Below are 27,261 nucleotides of genomic sequence, written 5' to 3'. Positions count from 1 at the left end.
AGGAGGAAGGTGGAGGAAGCCTTGAATGTTGATGTGGTTACTGTGTTTGTGAGAATGGTGAAGTCCAGACTGCTGTGTTCAGCTTTTACAGAGCTGCTCAGGACCTGGACAGTGTCCAGGCAGTGTGGGGTTATGGGGGGACAGAGGGACAAATCATCTTTGATCATGTGACTGTAACACCTCTGGGAAGAAGCATGATGGTGTGAATGTCACGAATAAAGACTTTATGCAGAGAACACAAAGATTAATAAACTTAAATATCTCTCCCTCTCTCTCTCTCTCTCTCTCTCTCTCTCTCTGCTCCTTCCTGTCTGAACTGTACTTTCACTTCTGCCTTCGGTGTGTCGCAGTTTGTTTTCTCCTCTGAAGCTCCAGCTGAAGGTAAAGTAACTCGTTTCAGGTGTTTTTTAATCAAGCTGTTGTTAGCTTAGCTTCAGCACAAACGGCATCGATCTGCAGCTCCGTCCATCGTTTCTCCAAACTCTGAGTTTAACTGTGAACTCTGGACAAAGGAGCCGAAAGCAGCTCCATTAAAAACATCGTCCATGTTCTGTGGATGTTTGTGAGTGTAAACGTTGGAATAAGAGCAGAAGCAGAGCGAGTTGATCCTCAATAGTTGATGTGGAGACAGCAGGAAGGAGCATTCAGAGGGCTGTGAGGAGCTGAAACCTTTTATTTCTCAATTCAATCTGTAACTGTGTCACTAAATGAGCTGTCAGAGCTCTGAACTCTCCTCCAACAGCAATGAGTGTCGCTTCTTTTTCTCACTTTGTGCTTCAATGTGATCAAGAATCAATAAAAGATTCCTCTTTTAATATGACCTGAGAGCGCTTGATTGAGACAGGCTTCTATTTTGAAAGGATCTCTCAGTGGTGGAAAGTAACTAGTTTACTCAAGTACTGTTATTAAGTACAGTCAGTACAGTGTGTGTTCACTTCACTGCAGCTTCATGGCGCCATCTAGTGGACTGATAGAAGTACAGCAGCTCGGCCTCACACTGCTGTCTGACTGCATTCAGCTGACACTGATATGAAAGACAAGATAACAGCCAATCAGACGAGGAGCAGCTGATATTTGGACAGGAGAAACCATGAAAGGATGATTTCAGCTGATGTGCACATGAATGATTTGTGTTTCCTCTCCAGATCAAAGTGTGTGTGAGCTGACGTGAGTTCAGCAGCATGAATCGGTGTGAGGACAGAGAGGAGGGAGTCCGTCCCTCTAAAACCAGTCTGTGTGGGGACGATGACAGCCAGACCGAAGCTCAGAGGTGAGACCAGGATCTCTGACTGTCCAGGACTCGTCTCCATGTCAGAGCACTCGAATCTCTCCACCATCATTATTCACACTCAAAGCTCTGTGTGTGTTGTGTTGAAGGCCAGAGCAGCAGGACCCACCAGACTCTGCTGGACCTGGACCTGTACCTGGACCTGTGTCTGGACCTGGACCCAGCTGTGTGTCCTTCAGGAGTGATCAGTCAGTGGGTCGCTTCATTGACTTTAAACAGCAACATGTCTCTGACAGACAGTAAGTTGTTCTCAGTATTAAACTCGTGTTGGACAATTTGACCTGAAATGTCCATATGTCCTCCTCTTGTTGTCCACTGCTGATGTTTGTCCTCATTAAATCCAGTCTGACCAGTTGTCCTTCTAATCAAACTTCAAACTTTATTTATTTATATGGCACTTTTCATACTTAAAAAACAACACAAAGTGCCTCACAGAGGCTAAAAACAACAGAGAAGAAAACCCAGCCCTCCCGCCCCCATAACTACATACAGAAACACACACACAGACACGCACGCACACGCACAAGATAAGTAGTAAGCAACCTTGGGGGCCATCCACACTGAGAGGACCACCCCGACCCAGGCAGACAGAAGGCCCCACACCAAGGTGCGGAGGCCTCCAGCCATCCAGGCCAGAGCCATCCCCTCAGCAGCGCCCCCATCAGTCGGCCAGAAGCAGCTCCCAGTGAGGGGGGCCCCCATGAGGAAATGCTTGACCTAAAAACCCAGGACCCCCATGAGGAAACACTGGAGCTAAAAACCAAGGGACATCAACAGTCTCTGTGGCACTGAGGCTCTCCGGCAGGCTGTTCCACAATCAGGGTCCATAATAACTAAAGGCCGCCTCCCCGTGTGTTTTAGTTCTTACTTTTGGTATGGTTAAGAGGCCAGTACCGGAGGACCTCAGGGTCCGCGAGGGTTGGTAGGGTAAAAGTAGGTCAGATAAATAAGAAGGCGCAAGACCATTAAGACATTTAAAAACTAATAAAAGAACCTTAAAATCTATCCTGAAATGCACGGGGAGCCAATGCAGCGATTTTAAAACTGGTGTAATGTGCTCCCGCCCTCTGGTCCTCGTCAGCACTCGTGCGGCTGAATTCTGTAGCAATTGAAGGTTGGAGATACTCTTTTTGGGAAGGCCAGAGAGCAGGGCATTACAGTAATCTAAGCGACAGGAGATAAAAGCATGCATCAGCACCTCCGTGCTCGCCTGAGAGAGAAACGGGTGGACTCTGGCTATATTCTTGAGATGGTAAAAACCTATCTTTGTTATGTTTTTGATGTGTGGAATAAAAGTAAGCTCAGAGTCAAAACTCACGCCCAGATTTTTACAGAATGTGTTGGTTTAAGATCTTGTAGTTTTGGTAAAAGTTTCTCTCTCTGGCCTTCAGGACCAATGACTAAGACCTCTGTTTTGTCCTGGTTGAGCTGAAGGAAATTTTCTGCCATCCATGACTTTATGTCTAAAATGCAGTTAAAAAGGGCATCAATTGGCCCTGTGTCATCAGGAGGCACGGCAATGTACAGTTGCATATCATCAGCATAACTATGGAAGCTGATGCCATGCCTCCTGATGACATCCCCTAGGGGTAGCATGTACAGACTAAAAAGAGTTGGACCTAAAATTGACCCCTGGGGAACCCCACACTTGATCTCACGGGTTCCTGAGGAACATGTATCCCAACTTATAAAGAAGTGTCGGTCAGTGAGGTATGAGACGAACCAGTTAAAAGCAGTACCTGAGAGGCCGACCAGGTGCCTCAGCCTGTCCAATAAAATACGATGGTCTACTGTGTCGAAGGCGGCGGTTAGATCCAGTAGTACCAAGACTGTGAGCTTGTGGTTATCCAAGTTGGACCTGATATTGTTTAAAATCTTTAAAAAGGCTGTCTCGGTACTGTGGTTCATCCTAAAACCAGACTGATGCCTTTCTAAAATGTTATTTTTGTTTAAAAAGTCATTTACTTGGTTAAAAACAAGTTTTTCTAAAATTTTCTTAAAAAAGGTAAGTTGGATACAGGTTGGTAGTTATTTAAAATGTTGGGGTCTAAATTGCTCTTCTTCAGAAGGGGCTTCACCACCGCTGTTTTAAAGGAGGTGGGGAAGACACCCGTCTGAGGAGAGCAATTCACCATGTATAACAGCTGTTCCTCAAAGAATCCATAGAGTGTTTTAAAAAACGGTGTGGGAATTTGATCTAAAAGGCAGGTTGTAGGGTTTACCTGGGAGAAAACTCGACCTTGCAAGTGTCCTTGGATCAACCAGGGCAAAACTCTCCGGTGTTTCCTCAGGTAGAACCTGTGATCCAGACGTGTTGGTAGTTAAAACCCGTTGAGATAAAAGACTGGATCTGATGTTATTAATTTTGTACCTGAAGTGGTCTGCAAAGTCTTCGCACAGGGTATTTGTTATTGTCATATGAGATCTGTTACAATTACTGTTTGTTAAAAGATCAATGGTGGAGAAGAGAAATTTTGGATTATTTTTGTGGTCGGAGAATAGTTTTGCGAAGTGAGAGATTCTTGCCTGTTTAATAGTGCTATTGTAAGTTTTGAGGTGTTGACGTAGAACTTCATAGTGGACTGTCAGTTTTGATTTTCTCCATTACCTTTCAGCACTCCTGCAGTTTCTTTTCAGTTGCTTAATTTCCTCGTTTCTCCACAGAGGTATAGGTTTTTTCTTCAATGTTTTTGTTAAAAGAGGAGCCACTGAGTCCAGCGTTGACTTCAAATTGCTGTTAAAATTGTCAACGATAAAATCACAGGGTGCTGGTAAAATCTCTGCAGGAGTGCTCTGTAAAATCTGGATAAAATTTGCAGCCACTTCAGGAGTTAGGTAGCGTTTCCTCACTGTTCTCACTGGAGCCTCCCGCTGATTAAAACTGGTGATGTTAAAAAACACACAATAGTGGTCAGACACAGCCAGATCCACAACAGAGGACCCACCCACAGACAGGCCATAAGTTATGACCAGGTCCAGGGTGTGGCCCCTGTCATGGGTCGGCTGCGTAACGTGCTGTTTAAAATCCAGACAGTTTAAGAGGTTAATGTTCATGTTTTCCGAGAATGATGATGAAGGTTAGAGCTAGATTAGTGTTAAAGGACATTTGTCCAGTCTGTCCCTAAACAGCACTGACATGTCCACATGTGGACACTGAAAGCTGAGGATAATGGTGGTCATCCTGTGTGTCTGACAGGATCTATGGCAGACAAACCACTGCTGAACCTGGACCTGAACCCAGCAGCGTGTCCCTCAAGAGCGATGAGTCAATGAATGGCTCTGTTCATTTCAAACAACCTCTCCCTGACAGACAGTAAGTTGTTTTCAGTATTAAAATGGTGTTGGACAATTTCCCGTTTATTTCAGCATTGTTCTTCTTCTCATTTGTTTATACGCTATGTGGAGGCTGCCCAGTATAACCAGTCTTCAACTCTTGACTCCAGTTGAACATTTCCTCCACACACACGTTCTGACTGATGACTGCCTGAGTATAAAACAGTGACTTGGTTGAGGCTAACAGATGCTAAGGAAGGCTAACCCTGATTCCACTGAGTTCCTTCATCAAATCAACATGTTGTGGTTTTCAGTCAGTTCAGTTTAGATCAAAGGACCTTCAGCTGGTGTTCGTCTCTGTGTGGACAGACATGATGTGAGCTAATTCTTCATGATTCGTCAACAGAGTCCACCAGGAGAGCTCAGAGGCGCCCAGTGGCCAGTCTGCCCAGCAGCATCAAACTCACCTGGACTCCATGTTTATGGTCTGTACATGTACAACAGCTGCTTTCACATCTGTTCTGTTCACAATAATCTCCACGCTGCACTTTTTAGACCAGTGGACTGTTAGTCTGTCCAACATGGATCTGATGTTTGCTTCCATGATTTCAGTTTGTGTCATTCATATCATCTTCTGTTCCAGCTGCTGGAGGAGAACATTGTCTCTTTTGTGAGGAACGAGCTGAAGAAGATCAAGACGGTTCTGAGTCCAGATGACCCAGAATGCTTAGAGAGTCAGGGGGAGGATGAGGAGGTGTTGGGCGGTGAGGATGAGGAGCAGAGGAGGAGCAGCAGAGAGGCATTTCTGAAGATCACACAGCACTTCCTGAGGAGAATGAAGCAGGAGGAGCTGGCTGAGCGTCTGCAGAGCAGTAAGAGGATTTCTCTAAAGGTTTAACTGCTGGATCAGTGGAACATTCACTGATGTCTCAACAGATGGACCAAAATATGTTCAGACAAGGAAATTAAATTCTCATCTGAACTTTATCAGTCACTTATTGATTTGATTTTGTTGTTTATTCATTCAGGAAGTCCTGGTGGTGTTGGCCAGCTTAAACTGAAATCTAACCTGAAGGAGAAGTTCCAGTGTGTGTTTGAGGGGATCACTAAAGCAGGAAACCGGACCCTTCTGAATCAGATCTACACAGAGCTCTTCATCACAGAGGGAGGGACTGGACAGGTCAATGATGAACATGAGGTCAGACAGATTGAAACAGCATCCAGGAAACCACATGGACCAGAAACCACGATCAGACATGAAGACATCTTTAAACCACCTGGACAAGATGAACCAATCAGAACAGTGATGACAAAGGGAGTGGCTGGCATTGGGAAAACAGTCTTAACACAGAAGTTCACTCTGGACTGGGCTGAAGACAAAGCCCACCAGGACATACAGTTCATGTTTCCATTCACTTTCAGAGAGCTGAATGTGCTGAGAGAGAAAAAGTTCAGCTTGGTGGAACTTGTTCATCGTTACTTTCCTGAAACCAAAGAAGCAGGAATCTGCAGGTTTGAAGAGTTCAGGGTTTTGTTCATCTTTGACGGTCTGGATGAGTGTCGACTTCCTCTGGACTTCCACAACAATGAGATCCTGACTGATGTTACAAAGTCCACCTCAGTGGATGTGCTGCTGACAAACCTCATCAGGAGGAACCTGCTTCGCTCTGCTCGCCTCTGGATAACCACACGACCTGCAGCAGCCAATCAGATCCCTCCTGAGTGTGTTGACATGGTGACAGAGGTCAGAGGGTTCACTGATGAACAGAAGGAGGAGTACTTCAGGAGGAGGTTCAGAGACATGAAGCAGGCCAACAGAATCATCTCCCACATCAAGACATCACGAAGCCTCTACATCATGTGCCACATCCCGGTCTTCTGCTGGATCACTGCTACAGTTCTGGAGGATGTGATGAAGACCAGAGAGGAAGGAGATCTGCCCCAGACCCTGACTCAGATGTACATCCACTTCCTGGTGGTTCAGTCCAAAGTGAAGAACATCAAGTATGATGGAGGAGCTGAGTCAGATCCTCAGTGGACTCCAGAGAGCAGGAAGATGATTGAGTCTCTGGGAAAACTGGCTTTTGAGCAGCTGCAGAAAGGAAACCTGATCTTCTATGAATCAGACCTGACAGAGTGTGGCATCGATATCAGAGCAGCCTCGGTGTACTCAGGAGTGTTCACACAGATCTTCAAAGAGGAGAGAGGACTGTACCAGGACAAGGTGTTCTGCTTCATCCATCTGAGTGTTCAGGAGTTTCTGGCTGCTCTTCATGTCCATCTGACCTTCATCAAGTCTGGAGTCAATCTGCTGTCAGAAGAACAAACAACCTACCATGAAGCTGCAGAGACACACTTCTACCAGAGTGCTGTGGACAAGGCCTTACAGAGTCCAAATGGACACCTGGACTTGTTCCTCCGATTCCTCCTGGGTCTTTCACTGCAGACCAATCAGACTCTCCTACGAGGCCTGCTGACACAGACAGGGAGTGGCTCAAAAACCAGTCAGGCAACAGTTGAGTACATCAAGAAGAAGATTGAAGAGACTCCCTCTACAGAGCAAAGCATCAATCTGTTCCACTGTCTGAATGAACTGAATGATCGTTCTCTGGTGGATCAGATCCAACAGTCCTTGAGTTCAGGAAGACTCTCCACAGATGAACTGTCTCCTGCTCAGTGGTCAGCTCTGGTCTTCATCTTACTGTCATCAGAAAAACATCTGGACGTGTTTGACCTGAAGAAATTCTCTGCTTCAGAGGAGGCTCTTCTGAGGCTGCTGCCAGTGGTCAAAGCCTCCAACAAAGCTCTGTAAGAGATAGTGAAGTTTCTTCATCAATAAATACTCTGATATCTAACTTACTGTTTGCGTCCTTCCTGTGTCTCTTCAGACTGAGTTGCTGTAACCTCTCAGAGAGAAGCTGTGAAGTTCTGTCCTCAGTCCTCAGATCCCAGTCCTCCAGTCTGAGAGAGCTGGACCTGAGTAACAACAACCTGCAGGACTCAGGAGTGAAGCTGCTGTCTGCTGGACTGGAGAGTCCACACTGTGCACTGGAAACTCTCAGGTCAGGATTCAACTGATAACCATTTAAAATCTGATTTTCATTGGAGGATAAACAGCTAACCTGTGTCAAGTTGTGTTTGATAACATGATTTGTCAAAAGACCTTTAACTAAACTGGTTTCTAGACTTACAGAATTACTTTCCATGAGTATTTTTGAAAGCATTTTCTCTCTTCTTTTGTTTTTGTTGTTGAAGACTAAGAATCAACAGATGATTTTAAAGATTTGCTCTAGATTTTTATCGAACATAGAGCCAAGTCTTCACAGGGGTTCATCAATTGTTGGTTTCGGCCTAAAGAGCAGACTAGTTTCCTCTGTCTGGTGGTTACTTTGATTTACCACTGTGACACCACATTTTCCTTTTGTCAGTGCACACAGCACTCTGCTCAAAGGACATTTCTTCATCATCCCTTTGTGACGAAAGCTTCACTCTTCAGAAACACATTTTAATGTTTGCAGCCATGCTAGCAGCATGTCTTTATGGATGGTCATGTGGGTCAGTCAGTCAGTCCTCCACATGTTCAGATGTTCATGTTCCCCTCAGGATAAATTCTAATCACTTTGATCCTCTGATGTTTCATCTAGCGCCATCATCAGGTCAACATTTTAAAGTGTTCAGTACTTTGCTTTATGATCAAATACCTGCAGAACTAAAGACATTCCCATCAGCCTCAGCTGTACTTTGTCTTTACTGCTAACTACCTAATTGCCTTCAGTGCCTGCTGCCCTTTATCGAGGAAAGAGGCCTTTCTGTCTTGAGTTTGCATGTTCTCCCCATGTTCACCTGGGGTATCCTCCATAAAAAAACCCCACTAAAAACATGCAAAAAGATCACCACCTGACCAATGGTGACGAAAAGGAACTGGGTCCCCGGCCGCCGCAGTCGGCTGACAGCCCACCACTCCTGGTCTGCCGCGGAGGAAGGACTTTCCAGGATGGGTCAAATGCGGAGGAACAATTTCACGGAAGCATGGCATGTGCATGGTGTGTCATGATTTAAAAAAGTATACTTTTTCTTCTTCTTCTAATGAGAAGCAAACATTGTACCTGCTGAACATGAACATGCAGACATTGTCCTGGTGAGTATCTTAGCATGTTGATGTTAGCAAGTGTTAGCAAGTGTCTCAAAGCACTGCTGTGTCTAAGTGCAGCCTCACAGAGCTGATAGCATGACTGCAGACTTTGACATTGAGATCACAATGACATGGTCACTGTTAACACGTTGATTCAGCCGTTGTGTTTATTGATTTATTTATTTAGAGACAGTTTCTTCTTGATTTGACAGACACAGCAGGACCCTCAGATGATCTTCCATGTGTGTTGTTCTGTGTGTTTTCAGGCTGTCAGACTGTCTGATCACAGAGGAAGGCTGTGCTTCTCTGGCCTCAGCCCTGAGATCCAACCCCTCCCATCTGAGAGAGCTGGACCTGAGCTACAATCATCCAGGAGACTCAGGAGTGAAGCTGCTGTCTGCTGGACTGGAGGATCCTCACTGCAGACTGGACACTCTCAGGTATGAAGAGGCTGCTGCAGCCAAAGTCAGTCAGTGTGAAAGAGGAGGAAGAGCTGGAAACATGTTGTCTGTCTTTTTGGTTGATGGTGGGTGTGAGTGAGACATGAACAATCACACATGTAGGAAACCTTTGTCCTTTGATCAGAACACTGGTTGAACATGAACAGGACATATTTGTGTTGGAGGTCTCAAGGAGAACATCTCCAGGAACACACATGATAATGACCTGTTGGTCATAATTGATGCAGTTTGGACAGATCTCTGCATGGAAAAATAACTGTCTGTCAGTTTGACAAATGTCCTTTTTGTCTTCCAAAGACATAAAAACAAGCTTCCAATAAGTCCAAAGCAGTTCTATTTAGTTCCAACTGCTGGAACCTGACAACCACAGGACAGAGCAGGACTTTTGAGATGCTTCATTCAGGTGTTTTTCTCAAAATGTTGTACTGTTCCGTCATCAGTGGAGAACAATTGGACTGAACATGGTCTTCACAGCAAACAAAGTCAGCAACAGATTGAAATGAGGAAATGAGCTGATGAAGGCAGATTTAATGATGAGAGAGAATCAGTGTCGCTGTCAGTGTCTGAGCAGAGCTGAAGAGGTTTAGGGGCAGCAGGGAGAAGCAGGCTGGATCAACATGTTGTGTTTGTGTGTATGAGAGTGATGTAACGTCCATGTTTGCATGCTGAAAGAGGAGGTGCTGCTCTGACCCCCCTCCTCCTTTCAGGGTGGAGCCTGCTGGAGTCCGATGGTTGAGACCAGGTCTGAGGAAGTGTAAGTGTGTCTTTAATTTGACTGATGAAAACAAAGCAGAGCACATTCAGCCATCTTCAAACTGTGACGTCACTCATTCACATCTCTGATGTCATCATCAAACTGTCCATCAATCAACAGATGATGGATCAATAACTGCAGCTGTTTTCTTCTTCTTCTCTCCATCAGATTCCTGTGAACTCAAACTGGACACAAACACAGTGAACAGAAAGATCAAACTGTCTGACAACAACAGGACAATGACGTATGAGGAGGAGGATCAGTCATATCCTGATCATCCAGACAGGTTTGACTGGTGGCCTCAGCTGCTGTGTGGAACTGGTCTGACTGGTCGCTGTTACTGGGAGGTCGAGTGGAGAGGAAGAGTTCATGTATCAGTGAGTTACAGAAGAATCGGAAGGAAAGGAGACAGTGATGAGTGTGAGTTTGGATTGAATGATCAGTCCTGGAGTCTATTCTGCTCTGATGGTGGTCGTTACTATGTCCGTCACAATAGGAGAAGAATATCCTTCTCCTCCTCATCTGTCTCTCACAGAGTAGGAGTGTATGTGGACTGGCCCGCTGGCACTCTGTCCTTCTACAGAGTCTCCTCTGACTCATTGATCCACCTCCACACCTTCAGCACCACATTCACTGAACCTCTTTATCCTGGTTTTGGGTTCTGGTCCTGGTCTGGTTCCTCAGTGTCTCTGTGTCCTCTGTAGGAGGGAGAGTCTCCTCCTGTTAGAGAAACACTGCTGAACAGATCAGTTGAGTCTGTGCAGGATCTCAGTCACATCAGTCTTTCAGGTTATTGGAATAAATTGATCAATAAACTTTGTTGAAAATGATTGAAAAGATTCCTCATTTACTTTGTGAACTTCTTCCACTTCCAGTCCTTTAAAGATGGAAGCTGTGATCATTAAACTGTGGAATCACTGTTGACTTGAACCTGCAGCTGTGTGTTGATTTTATTCTGGATCTTGTTCCAATCAAAGCTGAATGTTGCTGTGAGTGTTTTCTGGTCTTTCTTCAGGTCAGGAATGCTGACCGGACTCAGCTGAAAGATACGAGAAACGTTTCTCATGCTGTTGTCCATAAAGAAATGTTTTGTTTTTTGTTTTTTTTTCCAGTTTGGTGTAGAAGAAGTCAGTCGGTCAGACCTGATCAGTGTTGGACCTCAGTGATGCTCTGGTGTCCGACCGGGATCAAAACAGCAGCTTCAATATCTGCTGCAAAGGCTGAGCGCAGAAGACTGGAGGTTGATGTGGCAGCACAGGCATGAACACAGTGTCACAGTCACGTTAATCACACACTGAGTGAAAGTTCAGCCGTCCACACACTTTTGGCCACAGTGTGACAAAAAGCCAAAGCGCAGACTGAGATGAAGCTGCTCTCTTTAGTTCAGTCAAGGTGTTTTGTCCTGTCAGGTTTTGAGTCGCCGACACCTTCATGAAACTGTGCAGATTGTCGAGTTCTTCCAGTCCAGCAGGGGGCAGCATCATCCCACTAATGAAGAGGAGGGAGCCCAAGTGAGGAATCAAAGTGAGTCAGATGAACGGAAACACCACAGAGTCCAGATTTCACACTGAAGAAAACTGTGAACGTTGAGAGGAAACACACGAACAAACGCTGGTTTTCCTGCAAAATCTCTGCTTAATATTCAAAACCTTCCTCTAAAATTCAACCTTCTCTCAATGTTTTCCACAAAATATTTCACATTTTCACCATTTTACTGCAGTGAGTCTCTGTGTGTTTTTGTGTGTATTTCTGTGTGTTGTTGTGTATTGTGATGTGACTCTGTCCTCCAAACGTTTGAAATGTCACCTTTTCTTCTTAAATTAGGACTTTTTGTACATTTTATCTTCTAAATTGTGTGATTTTATTGTCAAATGTTGTGTTTCTTCCTCTGTGTGTTTTAAAGGTTGTGTGTCTGTGTGTGTCGGTGTGTGTTGTGCTTTTTGGGCATCAGTGTGTCCTTGTTGCTGTTGTCATGAGGAGGTTGATCATGTGATCAGCTGATTCTCTCACTTTAAACTCAGTCAGACGTTCCATCATCACTTTCAGCCTCCTGAACACACAAACACACGGTGAGTCTCTTCCGCTTTGATCACATTCATGAAATCAGATGAACTTTTGTTCCTTTTAATCCAAACTTTACTGTAAACTGATCTCATTCAGTCACAGCTGAAATCACTCAGTCGTTTGTTGGTGCTGAATTATTGAACCAAGCTGCATTTAAATCATCAGGTTGGTCCATTCAATCTTTACTTAAAGTTTCTGTTCAATAGTTTGATCTGAAAAATGTCAAATTTCATCTTAAAACTGCAAAACATTAGTCAAAAATTCAGTCGATAGACCAACTGAAGACACAATGTTCATCCAAACGGGCTGTTTCTGCTGCTGTTTGATGTCTGAATATTGATTTCAGACAAAAGGTCTTAATGTTTTATTTTGAAGGCTTGAATCAGGTGGTTTGTTTTGAAGTTGAGTCAGATGTTAAACATCAAGTGGAAACCAAAACATGTGAAAGGTGTGAAAGTGGAGAAGTATTTCCCAGACAAAGAGCTGTTCATGGAGTCAGTCAGGTCAAACATGAGGACATTTGGACAGAAAGTCAGACAAGAACTGAACACAGATGATGGAGAGGACACAGAATAATGTCTCTGCTCTTTGACACTGTGTTTATGGGCGATCAGTTTAAATGATAGGTGGCCCTTTGTCGTTGACGTGTCCTTCCTCCTCAGACCTCCTGAATGGACGCAGGGGGGAAAGGTCAGTTGCAGGTCTGTTCTCCTATAGGATGACGTTGAGGAAGACTCTGATGATGAGAATGAGGTGAAAATATATGAAGCTAAAAGCAACGTGAAGCCAGTGAAACACCGAAAACATCTTCCTGATAAAAGAACCAAAACCAAAAGGAATAAAAGTGAGATGTTTCTGAGAAACGTTCCACTAGAGGGCACAACTGTGCTGAGAGTCAACGGAGAGCGGGAGAGATAAATCGAACAAAGAAATATAAAAAATTAGTTGGTGGATTTGGCATAATCTGGACTGTGACTGGAGCAGGTTGGCTGCGCCGCTCCGCTATACACAGGAAGCAGATGCCCTCGTAGGTAGATGAATGGGGGCTGATGCGCGGAGCAGAGCGGCTGCAGGTTAGTAAGGAGCTTTTTTGTTGGCGTGCAATCAATTTAATGTTCAATGTGAAGGTTAACAGTCACTTTGTTGCCGACTGCAGATGTCCACGAGCCGTCGGAAGTTGCCAGTTGAAAGTTGTGAATACTTGAAGTTCTGCTGAAACTGTTAACAATGCTTGAATTTGTGAGTGAGCTAAACTTATGGTTAGCCTGTTGCTAAACCAACTTGCAACTTGACCATACATTTGTTGTCAATGTGTATTTGTTATTTGTGCCTTACGTGTCGGCGCATGCTTTGTTAAATGCCCGACGTAGTAGCGTGTGTGAGCACATAATGAATGGTTGATACAATGTTTGATGTAGCGTGTTAGCAGTCAGCTGATACAATGTGGACGCAGCGTGTTGGCAGCCAGCTGATTACAGGTAGCGTGCTGTGTGTAGCATCTAGCGGCGCACACTGCTTCATTAGATTTACCAGTGTGTTAATGAGTTGTTAATTTTCTAATTGTTTAATTGTTACATTTGTGTTTTAATTTACAACTCAATATTACTGGTTAAGACTATTTGTCTGATTGAGAGTTATTGTCTTTAACTGTCATGCTGTAATTAGTTACGAGCTCTGGCCTTTATGTTTAACCAGGCCAGGTGCCTTGTGTATGGACGATCTGTGATGGCGAGCTATTCCAATGTCACGTGACCAGGAGCCGACTCTGGAGGAAACAAGAATCATGCTCAGCAGCAATCATCATATTCCTGCCGCAGTGGTAGGACACTGCAGCAGACACTTTCCCCCCCATTCATCTTTTTTTGCCCCTTCACTCACACTTCACACCACACACTCTTCGGCCCAGCACGCTGAGTGACAGTTGACTGACGAATTGACTTATGGACTTGAAATGACTTGTGCTGAGGCTCAGATGAACCATGAATTTAAGTGTGTGTTATGAATGGGGTCCACATTTATTCAATGTGTTTTTCTTGTTTGGGTTGGGTTGTTTTGTTGCTTTGAAAGGTTTTGTTGAGGTGAATGCATTCTAATTTTTGATGACCAATTGAATAAGTGTGGTAGAAAATAATGGTGCACCACTGACCTAATCAATCACCTAGTCATAAGCTAACAAAAAACCTTGTGCAGTTTTTTCTTTCTTGTTGAGGATTTGCATTTTTTTGGTAGTTAAAACTTTATTTACATGCCCATTATTTATTTTGTAATATTTGCAGAAATTATTTTTGTTCTTTTCCTAAATACATGGTACCTTTTATACTGCACACAACTGTCTCTGTGTGTTGATTTGTTGTCCCTCAGTTACTGGTGCTCCTCGGCCGAATCTGGTCTTCTGTTTTCACTAGCCTGTTTCTAGCTATTTACTGCCATAACACAAAGTACAGTCAAATATATGCTACAAAAAGATATTACTGAAATTATATAATAGGATATGGGAAGATGGGAAATTACCAGATCAGTGGAAAGAGTCCATAATTGTTCCTACCTGTAAACCAGGTAAGGATCCAAGTTTGGCAGAGAGTTACAGAGCGATAGCCCGAACATCACATGTTGGTAAAATTATGGAAATAAGATTAACGAAAGGCTGGTCTGTTATTTAGAAAGGAGGGAGAAATAAAATGCTGTCAGAGCGGATTCAGGAAAAGAAGGAGTGCTGTAGATCATGAAATTAGGAAAGCTCAGGTAAATAAAGAGGATGTAGTGGCTGTGTTTGGATGTGGAAAAAGCCCATGACATGATGTGGAGGGAGGGGCTGCTAATCACACTGTATCATATGGGGATAAGGAGGAAATGTACAGGTGGATTAAGCATCTTTAACAGACAGGATGACATCAGTGAGAGGGGGGAAAACTTTCAGTGGAAATACAGAGTAGAGAATGGAGCCCCTCAGGGCACTATTATAAGACCACTTCTGTTTTCAATGATGATAAATGACATATTCAGTCATACAGACAGGTCCACAGGGACCTCTTTATTTGCAGATGATGGGGTTATGTGGAAAAGGGGACGGAACGTGGCATTCAATGCTAGGAAATCACAAGAACAATAAGGAAGGTGGAAGCTTGGGCTTTGGAGTGGGGCTTTAGGTTCTCAGTTACAAAGACAAAGACAGTTAACTTTTCTAAAAAGAAAACACAAAACCAAATCAATCTTAAACTATTTGGACAATATCTAGAAATAGTAGATTGATTTAAGTACTTAGAGATTTGGTTTGACAAGAAGATTACATGGAAAATACATATTGAGAAAACAGTTGAAAAGTGTAAAAGATGTTAAACATTGTTTGGTGTTTGAAGGGCAGAGAATGGGGAGCAAACAGAGCATCTTTGAAAACATTTTATGTGGGTTTAATCCATTCAGTTATTGATTATGGATGGATAGAGTATGAATCAGCATCAAATACAATGCTGAAAAAACTCGATGTCATGGTGAAATGCCATTGGAATTAAGAAGAGAACAGATTTCATTAAACTACTGGGCAAACCTACGAGGACATGAGGAAAATCATCCGGGTCAGAAAACAATCAAACCGTGCCAAGAGAAAGGAAAAGGACAGGCGAGGAGTTTTGGATGGACAGTTGAGAAACAAACAAAACTGTAGGCCAAGCTGTTCCTCTCTCTGTCGTGCCACCGTGGACAATGGAAGAAGTGAAAGTCCATTTGAAACTGTTAAAGGACCAAAAAGGAAAGATTTGAAGTGCAAACAAAGTTAGAAAGTACATCAATAGAAACTACTCACAGTCTGTTAAAGTACACACAGATGCATCCAAGTCACAGAATAATAAGGTGGGAACAGCTTCTGTAACACCACATTTAGACACAATGTCAAGTAAAAGCATCAGTGATGATTCAGCAGTGTATACAGGGGAGTGATTGGCTATTCTGCTTGCACTGGATTGGATAGAGGAGGTCAGACCACAGAAAGTCTTAATAGGATCTGATTCAAGCAGTGTTTTAGAAAGTATTAGACACAACCATTCAAACACCAGGCTAGACATCGTACTGGAGATAAAAGATCCACAGAATCAGGAGGACAAGGGTGGAAATTCAGTTCATTTGGGTTCCAGCTCATATTGGATTAGAAGGAGATGAACTGGCAGATAAACATGCTAAGAGTGCAACACGGACTAGAGAAATAAATAATACAGTAAGTCTGAGATTAAATGTATCATCCAATCAAAAATAAATAAGAAATGGCAGGAACGATGGGACAGAGGGAGTAAGGGTAGACACCTCTACAGTATTCAAAGGAAAGTTGGAGGAATGAGAGAAAGTCATAGGAGCAGAACAGAAGAAGACATAATATCCAGGATGAGGTTATACTGGTCATACTGGCCTGAACAGTAAACTATACATCATAAAGAAACATGCTACAGGGAACTGTGAACACTGTGGATCACAGGAAACAGTGCAGCATGTATTCTTACATTGTCCAAGGTACCGACAGCAGAGACAAACACTGAAAACAGAACTCCAGAGGAATCGACTAACACTGAGTACGACTGAGCTGTTAAGGAGGGAGTCAGGAGATGTTGGGTACAGGGCTATATTTAGGTTTTTACACAGCACGGGGTTATTATCAGGATCTGATGTAGAATTACAAGCTATCCTGCTCCACACTCCAGTCTAGAAGGTGGCCGTAATGCACCCAACAGCTGTTTGTCAACCGCCAGAAAACAACAGAAGAAGAAGAAGAAGAAGAAGAAGAAGAAGAAGAACCACAAACATGGCGGTGCAACATGGTGGACTCTGTGGAAGAGGACCTGCTGCCTCTGTGGACATAAAGACTCATTCTAAGGTAACGAAAACACGCTGATTCTTATTTTGAGGTGATTAAACACTAATGAAAACAGAACTATGAAGATTATTTTCCATTTCTGCCAACAGATCCTCTGAATCCTCCACACTGGACCTTTAACACTGACTGCTCTTTAATTTTGGGCTCTGGTTGAAGTTCATACTTGTTGGCTGGTTTTCAGCTTCATGGTCCCAGTTTTTATGATGCTTTGTTGTTTTGAAAAGAGAAACTTCAGACTGAGCTCAATGAAATTTTGGACATTTTTAACAAACAGCTGACGAGCAGAGGTTCTTCCAAACCATACCACAAAATAACTCAGTAGGAGTGATCCGAGTGATGATCTGTGTGACGGCAGGCACAGATCACCAGCCCTGAGTTCTGGAGCTCAGAGACACTTCCTGACAACGGTTAGGCCACAGCAGAGAAGCTGGCGTCCCTCCATCCTCACCGTCACCAGTGCTGAGGTCTCGAGTGGGGGAGTGTGGAAGTTGCGGTCATGACAGCCAGAGCTCCCACTTTCAAATGTGGTCTCCTAACCTCAAACCCAGTGAAACCACTAATGCTCCAGTAAAATCTCTTTTAAACCATTGCAACCACTGACCAACCCACAAAGCCTCCTGAAAAATCTCTCACACCTCAAAACATCTGTGTGAAAACACTTGGAAACTAGTAAAATCAAAGTGAATTCAACAAAATCCTGAAGTGAATCCTGTATAGGCTCTCAGGTCAATCCAGCAACACCTGGAGTGAAACCTCATCCATATAAGGACCTGTGTTCCAAAGCCCTGGTCCACTCCTTTGATACGTCACAAAGTGGCTTTGATCCATCAGAGATGACATCAACATTCCACTGAGCTCATGGCTTGAGTGAGGTCATTCGTTTCCATGGCAATGTAGGGGAATCAGTTCATTCCCTCTAAGTTAACGTTGCATTTGTTAATAAAATACGGGGCACCAACCTTCCTCAGCTCAGGATTTTATTTATTATTTCTTGTAATGCTGATGTAATGACAACGAATGAACCAACAGTAGACCGAAGCGTAAATTCTCGATAAGGGAGTGCTTATATCCAGCTCAAAAGGACACCGTCTGACCACGACTTGAATGAAAAGTCTTATTTATTAAAACACAATAATGTATATGAATAATGAATAATACGACAGAGGATATGGGTGACATGACGTAACACAAACAACTGCATTGAGAAACTTATGGCAAATAATGGCAGAATGAGTTTGGCAATAGTGAGAAGTAGTTTTGAGGGAAAAATGGGGATGCAAATGTAAGGTTAATTTCTTGAATGAATGGCTGAGAGGAATTAAGAAAATTGAGATGTTGTAACCTTACGGACCCAACTCGTTATTCAAACCTGGATAAGCATGCCTACTATGCCAGCGGCGCTCATCCGGTGGATGTCTGGTCCGAACTGGCATGAAGGAACTCCAGGCTGTCGTTGGCATGAAGGAACTCCAGGCTGTCGTTGGTTGCTCTGGTCTGCACTGTGGTCCAAAGGACGAACCAAGCAAACCGCGGTTGAGAGCCAATGTTGAACAGGGATGTTTCAGGAGCTGGAAGGCCTCTGGTGTCAGTTACAGATGAGGAACGGCTTCTGATGGTTATTTAACTCAGACAAGTGGGTCGAGGCTGGCTACAGGTCTTTGGTGTAGAGAGTTGGCGACCGTATGGCAAAAACTTTAGATTAATAAAAAAATTGAGAGTCTCTTCGATGGCCGGTCGAAAATGTCTCCAAAATTATTATTATGTGACTAGAATTTAACTTTGGAAAAGTTATGCGGCTTAACGTGGCGAGCAAAAATCAAAGTTTCACAAATATAAAAAAAAAAAACTCGGAAAAGAACTTTTTTCTGAATAAAGAAATCAAACTACTCTGCGCAACTATGAGCAGCAACAACAACAAAAAAAAGACTGAGAGGACGACAAAATGAAATGAATAACTGAAGACTCAGAGAAGACTCAGAGAAGACGAAAGACTAAACTTAAGACTGAGCGTCCGCTGCACGCTGCAGCCAGTATACTTGCTCCAGGGCGTGTCAATAGACTGTCGCGCATGTGGGATGGTTCGCAGGCGAGCGATGTGATTTTACCTTAAAGAGCGAGAATTTACAAATGATTCGTTCGAGGGACTCATCTGCTTCTCACTATGGTCAATCACATGTATTTTAAATGATCAATTTTCAACATCGTTCACAACATGCGTTAGACAATTCTTATGAATAATGACAACATTCAACAATAATCATGATAACATTCTCGAATATTCTTCCTAATATACATGATGACTAAGGGTATAACTAACTTAATATGACAAAGACAAATAACTGTCTCATATCAAGCATATGCAACCTAACCACTACGAAACTCTAGATGGCAGTATGGATCCATGGCAGAAACTCAGACCAACTTTTTAGGAGAGTTAAAATCACAGATTCATCATTTTATAAGCTAGAAACACCGAAGAGCATTGATATCATACAGATTATGAGTTTTGTGTATATTGTAAGAACATCCAAAATTAAATCAAACATAGAGATGTCGTTATCCTGGTGTGATAAAAAAAGAGGCACACAGACATACCCGCTTCCCTGAAAGAATGAGGAAGAGGTGTTTCTAAGCCAGACGTCCTGTCTCTCTCTGAAATCACACCTCCCTTTGAACAATACAAATGATCAATAACTCTTAAAAGTTGGGATGTTTTATGACTCCATGTCTCCTGAAGAAACAGGGGAAAAAGGGGTCAGTTATATGTCAGTTCTGCTACAGCAACAAGAAAGACAATATTGAAGTCCTCATTGACAACTGCATGTGAAATCAATCAAACCAGAGAAATCCCTTCTGAACCCACTGAAAATTGTTATAAACCAGCAAAAACTGCTGCAGGCTGACTGCTGGTCAACCTGTGAAAAACTCTGATCCACCTGTCAACCCCAAACAGTGAAACACGTAATGACCACTAAATCATACAAGATCACTAAATTAACTTACTGTCAGCCTAGTATGAAAGTGGGACATAAACATGAGGGGACCATGTCCATCATCCACATTACATGCACAGCCATGATCCACGGGAACCTATGAGAGAAGAAAGCACAACAACACCAGGAAAGATGCTGAGGTACCAACACGCATTGATAGGAAATGAGTGTGTACAGATGGAGAGGCAGGTGTCCTCACTGTGTCATGCAAAATACTTGGACGGGCATTGCTCCCACTGAGTTGAAATGTGGTCTACAAACCTCAAACCCAGCAAAACTACTAATCCTCCAGTAAAATCTCATCCATATAAGGACCTGTGTTCCAAAGCCCTGGTCCACTCCTTTGATACGTCACAAAGTGGCTTTGATCTATCAGAGATGACATCAACATTCCACTGAGCTCAGGGTTTGAGGGAGATCATTGGTTTCCATAGCAACAATAAAGACAATATTGAAGTCCTCATTGACAACTGCATGTAAAATCAATCAAACCAGAGAAATCCCTAGGGGGGGCGCTAGTGAGCCAGTAATGGAGTAAGACACATTGTATCGTGCTCCTGCCAAAACTCTCCTAAAACTCCATCTTATTGCGTTTCTACGACCAGCTTGACGTGTACTGCTTATAAATCTTCTTAGCGATTTTGTGAGTTTGACCTGTGTGCGTTAAGTAAATGGCGAGTAATCTCCGTAAATATAAATATACTGGACCCACGGCTAGCAGCAGAGCTAACTCAACGGTGCATCCTTCACCTGCTCAGCCGGGTCAATTAACTCCCCTTCCCCTGGAGGGAGAGATGGATGCTGTGGCCTTAAAAGTGGAGGTTCTCGCCTCTCTGAGAGCAGACATTGCTTCAGTCATCAGGTCAGAGCTGAAAAGTGTTCTTTCCGACGAGCTTAATACTTTCAGAAACGAGTTAAGAGAACTCGAATCTACCATCCGCTCTGATATGGACTGTGTGAAGGCCACAGTTGCCAGTGTGGAGGAAGGCTTAACAACATGGTCGGATGAAGTCACCGCGTTACAAACAACTGTCGCCGAGCTAAAAACAGAAGTTGCAGAACTGAGAGAGAGGAATGAGGACATCAAAGGGAGACTGCGACGGTGCAACATTCGTATCATGGGCATCACAGAAGAACCAGGTTCGAGCTCCACTGCTTCAGTTTCCAAACTGCTGAAAGAAGCTCTGCACTTGGAGAAAGACATCCTAGTGGACCGCTCGCACAGAGGCCTCACACCGAGGAAGCCAAACGGTAAACCCCGGGTCATCACTGATAAACTACATTATTACCAGGACTGCATAGACGTGCTACGCCATGCTCAAGAGCAGGGACCACTGCACTATCGCTATTTTTCCAGATTACACAGCAAGAGTTGCTCAAGCCCGTACTGCGTTCAATGATGTCGGGAACCTGCTCCGTGGCAGAAGTGATGTCCGCTATGGAATACTGTTTCCTGCACGTCTCCACATCTCATACAAGGGGGACACCAAAGAGTTTCGGGACCCGGAGAAGGCGATGGCCTACGTGAGGAGCACTGCTGTGTCAGCTGAATCTACAGGATAATATTAATCAGACTCGTGCTTGCACCTTGAGAGGCACCTTTTTCTTCTTTCTCTCTCTCTCTCTTCTTTTTTTATTGTCTCTCTCCTCCTGTGTGCCTCGTTGGGCGCGAACTGGTGAGAATTTTGAGCGATAGACGTACGCGGTTCATATATTATGTTTACAATGATGTTCATAATATGCACTGTCTTTAATTTCAGTTTGTCGTAATATTAAGAATGCATCTTCAATACTAAGGGGAGCGGGCTGGAGCTACCCTGCTGTTCACTTTGTAGTTCCCAGTATCCACACTCGTGTGATTTCTTACAAGATAGGGTTTTTTGTCATCATGTTCTTTTAGATGACAAGGGAAGGAAAATCAAGAAGTTCTATGCTACCTGGCAGCCTTTCTTGACATTTATAGGAAATATTGAGGCAGAGAAGTTGAGACAATGAGGAAAAACTCGACTTTTACTTAGCTTGGGGAGTGACTTTAGTCTGATCTTGTTTTGGTAGTGCGGGCCTAGCAGGTTGGGGGGGGGGTTCAGATCCACTCAGGCCAGGCAGTTCTGTTAATCTAGAACTGTGTGTATCTGTTTTTGTTTTCTTTGTTTGTGTTTTTTTTTTCTTGTTTTCTATAAACCAGCTAATCATTTGGCTGTATTTTTTTGGTTAATTGTTTTTGTAACCTGAAAAATGCAAATTAACAGACCTTGAACAAAAAAAAAAAATTTGCACAAACCTGAATGTGAGTTTGATTGAAAAAATCTCACAAATGAAAGTTTAGCTGTAGAAATATTTTTCCATATTTTAAAAGGTTTTGTGCAAACAGATAATCTGAATATACTTCAGATATTTTCAGCAGTGAAGTTTCAGAGTCTGAGAGACTGAAACACAAATTTCCTATCTTTGTGAGTGACACTGAAGTTTCAGCTACAAGTTCACTGAACTGGTAGGAAATAATTCACTGAGTGTCTCTCAGTCCACGCAGACGTCCATTCATTGTCCTCATGTCTGTAAGAACACAGCTGTGCTGCTGTTCCACTGACTGAAAGCTCAGAGTTGTGTGATATATTCAGAGGAACAGTTTGAGTCAGCCATAGAGGCTGTGTTCTGTGGAGCTCTGGTTGTGTCTGTGGTTGAGGCTGTCACAATCCCTCCTGATGGCCACACACATCAAGCACCACTTTGCTTCATTCTCTGGCGAGCTGGACCCAGACCCAGCTCTGAGACTGGACCAGCACCTGCCAACAGCAGTCTGTCCAGCCATTGGATGGACCCTGCAGTCGCCATCTTCCCTGATGAGTCCTCTCTCTCTGGTCAAAACAAACCCTGCCCACACCTGACCTGCTCCAGACGAGGTTCTGTTCACAGTTTCAGACTGAACTTTAATTCTTCTCCTAATGGTTTTCTCTATGAGGATCAACACTCTCAGCTGAGGGAATACGTTCTGTCTGCAGACCTGCTGAGCCAGACGTTCAAAGCCGTGTGACCACAGCAGAACAAACCTGATGCTTCATGTTATTTTCAGACACAGGAACCTTCTTGCATTTAGCTGGTAATCAATCATTTTGTCTCTGTTTGCTTCAGGTCACATTAACACTTTAAATCTGACACAGCAGATCTTCAACACACTAAAAAAATGATGAAGGTACAGAATCTAGAGACCACTTTGGATTCTGGTTTTATGTTTGGTCCTGATTTACTGTCAGTTTCATTTGACACTGCTGGTACTGCAGCTAATAGAACAACTGATGAGTTTATTGATATTTATCATCGGCTCGTAGCTTTCTGTCAGCATATCTCTCTTGTCTTATTTGCAGGAACAGTTTTGATGAAGCAAACAGCTCTTCTTTTGGAATCTGCACAGAGGCTGATGAAGAAAACCTCAGTGAACAAAGAAAGCTGTTTTGTTAAATTACATCGTAGTTCATCCTCCAGAGCTACACGTGATACAGCCTCTATGCTTGTCAATACAAACAGTAATGTAGACAGTAACTTGATCCTACCTGAGAGTTTCCATCACACAGTGTGGACTCTCCAGTCCACCAGACAGCAGCGTCACTCCTGAATCCCGCATGTAGTTGTTACTGAGGTCCAGCTCTCTCAGACTGGAGGACTGGGATCTGAGGACTGAGGACAGAACTTCACAGCTTCTCTCTGAGAGGTTACAGCCACTCAGTCTGAAGAAGAAGAAGAAAAAGAACATTTATTTTCAAATGTTGAGTCTCTTCTCAGCGTGTCTTCAAATCTTTGCTGTTCCATCATAAACATGTTGTAGATGTTGATTCATTGTCTTCACGTCTGTAAGAACACAGCCATGTGTCCTTCATGAGGGGACAGTGTCAGACCTGAATCCAGTTCCTGAGTCTCATGTTTAAACCTGCTGGATGAAGTTTAAAGTTTCAGACTCTCGAATGTGCAGTTAGAAATAAACAGGAGGCTCTGAGAGTGACTGAGTACTGAAACAAATCTATGAAGTGAACGATTTAAAGGATCAGCAGTTTTCTGCCAGCATTCCTCTCTCGTCTTATGTGCAGCAACAGTCTTGATTTTCCTCTTTTATTTTTTACGTTCTCCAAAGCTCTCGATTATAACAACCTGTTCCTCTGGACTGAAGGAGGGGGGACATGATTGGTCCTTTTTGTGGTGACAGAGTCAAATGATGGAGCAAACGTCTCTTTTTATGGGAACGTGCACAGAGCCTGATGAAGGAAGCCTGAGTTAACAAAGGAAGCTGATAACCACCGTCGTGATGCCGTTATCTCTGCCTGGAGTTCATGTTTAGTTGAGGCAGCTCACACAGAGGAAGCCTGGCTTGGTCCAATTTGTTTTGTCCGTCATCCCACTGAGCTTCACATGAGACAGCCTCTGTGCTTGACTCAAACTGCTGACTCATAGTCTTTAAGAATTCATGTTTCCCATGACTCAGCACTCTGATCAATAGTAAATTCATCAGATTTAATGACCCATGCTGCACTTTGTGAAACCTCACTGTAGAAAATATTCCTGCACAGATTTTAATTAGAGATACACAAAATATTTCTACAGCGACGAAACTTTATGACACATCCGCAAACTTGAATTTGAGATGTTTTTGTTCTTAATTCACACATTCAGACAAGTGTACACATTTTTCTGACATGCACAGACAAGATGATCGACAACTGCAGACTGGGAAATTATTTCTGATCATCATGTCACAAACTCAATATCATCAATCTCAGTCAGAGATCTGAAAATAAAGAGAACAGACTGAAAGATTCAAATCCTGACATGAGAGAGACTGTTTAAACTAAATGAATCTCTAAATGTACAGAACTAACTTAAATCTGTCAACACAAACAGTAACTTGATCTGACCTGAGAGTTTCCAGTGCACAGTGTGGACTCTCCAGTCCAGCAGACAGCAGCTTCACTCCTGAATCCTGCAGGTTGTTGTGACTCAGGTCCAGGTCTCTCAGACTGGAGGACTGAGATCTGAGGACTGAGGACAGAACTTTACAGCTTCTCTCTGAGAGTTTACAGCCACTCAGTCTGAAGAGACACAGGAAGGAAGCAAACAGTAAGTTAGATATCAGAGTATTTATTGATGAAGAAACTTCACTATCTCAGTACTTACAGAGCTTTGTTGGAGGCTTTGACCACTGGCAGCAGCTTCAGAAGAGCCTCCTCTGAAGCAGAGAATTTCTTCAGGTCAAACGAATCCAGATCTTTTTCTGATGACAGTAAGATGAAGACCAGAGCTGACCACTGAGCAGGAGACAGTTTATCTGTGGAGAGACTTCCTGAACTCAAGGACTGTTGGATCTGATCCACCAGAGAACGATCATTCAGTTCATTCAGACAGTGGAACAGATTGATGCTTTGCTCTGTAGAGGGAGTCTCTTCAATCTTCTTCTTGATGTACTTGACTGTTACCTGATTGGATTTTGAGCCACTTCCTGTCTGTGTCAGCAGGCCTCGTAGGACAGTCTGATTGGTCTTCAGTGACAGACCCAGGAGGAATCGGAGGAACAAGTCCAGGTGTCCATTTGGACTCTGTAAGGCCTTGTCCACTGCACTCTGGTGTAGCTGTGTTCGTTCATGTTCTCTGTCTCTAAAGACTTTAGACCACCAGGAGGTTGCTTGTTTTTTTGACAGAAGATTGACTCCAGAGCTGCTGAATTTCAGGTGGACACGCAGAGCAGCCAGAAACTCCTGAACACTCAGATGGACAAAGCAGAACACCTTGTCCTGGTACAGTCCTCTCTCCTCTTTGAAGATCTGTGTGAACACTCCTGAGTACACTGAGGCTGCTCTGATATCGATGCCACACTCTGTCAGGTCTGATTCGTAGAAGATCAGGTTTCCTTTCTGCAGCTGCTCAAAAGCCAGTTTTCCCAGAGACTTAATCATCTTCCTGCCGTCAGTCCAGTGAGGATCTGACTCAGCTCCTCCATCATACTTGATGTTCTTCACTTTGGACTGAACCACCAGGAAGTGGATGTACATCTGAGTCAGGGTCTTGGGCAGCTCTTCTTCCTCTCTGGTCTTCATCACATCCTCCAGAACTGTAGCAGTGATCCAGCAGAAGACCGGGATGTGGCACATGATGTGGAGGCTTCGTGATGTCTTGATGTGGGAGATGATTCTGTTGGCCTGCTTCGTGTCTCTGAACCTCTTCCTGAAGTACTCCTCTTTCTGTTCATCAGTGAACCCCTCTGACCTCTGTCACCATGTCAACACACTCAGGAGGGATCTGATTGGCTGCTGCAGGTCGTGTGGTTATCCAGAGGCGAGCAGAAGGAAGCAGTTTCCTCCTGATGAGGTTTGTCAGCAGCACATCCACTGAGGTGGACTTTGTAACATCAGTCAGGATCTCATTGTTGTGGAAGTCCAGAGGAAGTCGACACTCATCCAGACCGTCAAAGATGAACAAAACCCTGAACTCTTCAAACCTGCAGATTCCCGCTTCTTTGGTTTCAGGAAAGAAGTGATGAACAAGTTCCACCAAACTGAACTTTTTCTCTTTCAGCACATTCAGCTCTCTGAAAGTGAATGGAAACATGAACTGTATGTCCTGGTGGGCTTTGTCTTCAGCCCAGTCCAGAGTGAACTTCTGTGTTAAGACCGTCTTCCCAATGCCAGCCACTCCCTTTGTCATCACTGTTCTGATTGGTTCATCTCGTCCAGGTGAGGGTTTAAAGATGTCTTCTTGTCTGATTGTGGTTTCTGGTCCGTGTGGTTTCCTGGATGCTGTTTCAATCTGTCTGACCTCATGTTCATCGTTGACCTGTCCAGTCCCTCCCTCTGTGATGAAGAGCTCTGTGTAGATCTGATTCAGGAGGGTCCGCTTTCCTGCTTTAGCGATCCCCTCAAACACACACTGGAACTTCTCCTTCAGGTTAGATTTAAGTTGACGCTGACAAACTGAGGCAAGATGTTCTGAATGAAGACACAACAAATAAATCAATAAGTGATTGATAAAGTTCAGATGAGATTTTAATGTCCTTGTCTGAAATATTTTGGTCCATCTGTTGAGACATCAGTGAATGTTCCACTGATCCAGCAGTTAAACCTTTAGAGAAATCCTCTTACTGCTCTGAAATTCTCCAGATTCTCGAAATTACAATGATATATTAGGTCTAAATTATTGGGTATGATAACGCCTAGATATCTCACTTTATTCTGGTCCCATTTAAAGTCAAACTGTTTTTTAAAGTTTCTCTCCAAATGGGTACCATTTTCCATAGCTTCAGTTTTATTTAAATTTAACTTATAACCAGACAGTATTCCATAGTTTCCAACTTCATCTGGTAACGCAGGCAATGAATTATGTATATCTGTGAGGTACACCATAATATCATCCGCGTACATTGATAATTTCTGTTCATCTTCCTTAATTTTGAGACCCTTTG

At 43.5% G+C, this 27,261-nt stretch overlaps 1 protein-coding gene and 1 long non-coding RNA gene across 2 annotated transcripts; one reads left to right on the top strand and one right to left on the bottom strand.

Moving 5' to 3' along the window:
• Nucleotides 1–343: 343 nt before the first annotated feature.
• Nucleotides 344–10,612, top strand: LOC143316302 (protein NLRC3-like). Its single transcript, XM_076724187.1, has 11 exons — nt 344–381; nt 1,146–1,270; nt 1,378–1,527; nt 4,485–4,601; nt 4,968–5,046; nt 5,205–5,433; nt 5,590–7,369; nt 7,450–7,623; nt 8,960–9,133; nt 9,862–9,908; nt 10,077–10,612. Exons 2-11 carry the CDS (start codon nt 1,182–1,184, stop codon nt 10,610–10,612), a joined length of 3,375 nt encoding a protein of 1,124 aa, XP_076580302.1. The 5' UTR covers nt 344–381; nt 1,146–1,181.
• An 8,796-nt stretch (nt 10,613–19,408) lies between these two features.
• LOC143316200 (uncharacterized) lies at nt 19,409–24,831 on the bottom strand. The gene is made up of 3 exons (XR_013076264.1): nt 24,725–24,831; nt 19,834–19,920; nt 19,409–19,561 (listed from the first exon to the last, which is right to left on the bottom strand). It is a non-coding gene; the product is annotated as an uncharacterized LOC143316200 (long non-coding RNA).
• Between the last annotated feature and the right edge of the window lie 2,430 nt (nt 24,832–27,261).

This window comes from Chaetodon auriga, chromosome 23 (genome assembly GCF_051107435.1).
Source record: "Chaetodon auriga isolate fChaAug3 chromosome 23, fChaAug3.hap1, whole genome shotgun sequence".
Lineage (NCBI taxonomy): Eukaryota > Metazoa > Chordata > Actinopteri > Chaetodontiformes > Chaetodontidae > Chaetodon > Chaetodon auriga.
The sequence above is the reverse complement of the archived record's forward strand: the minus strand, read 5'-3'. Positions and strand labels throughout refer to the sequence as shown.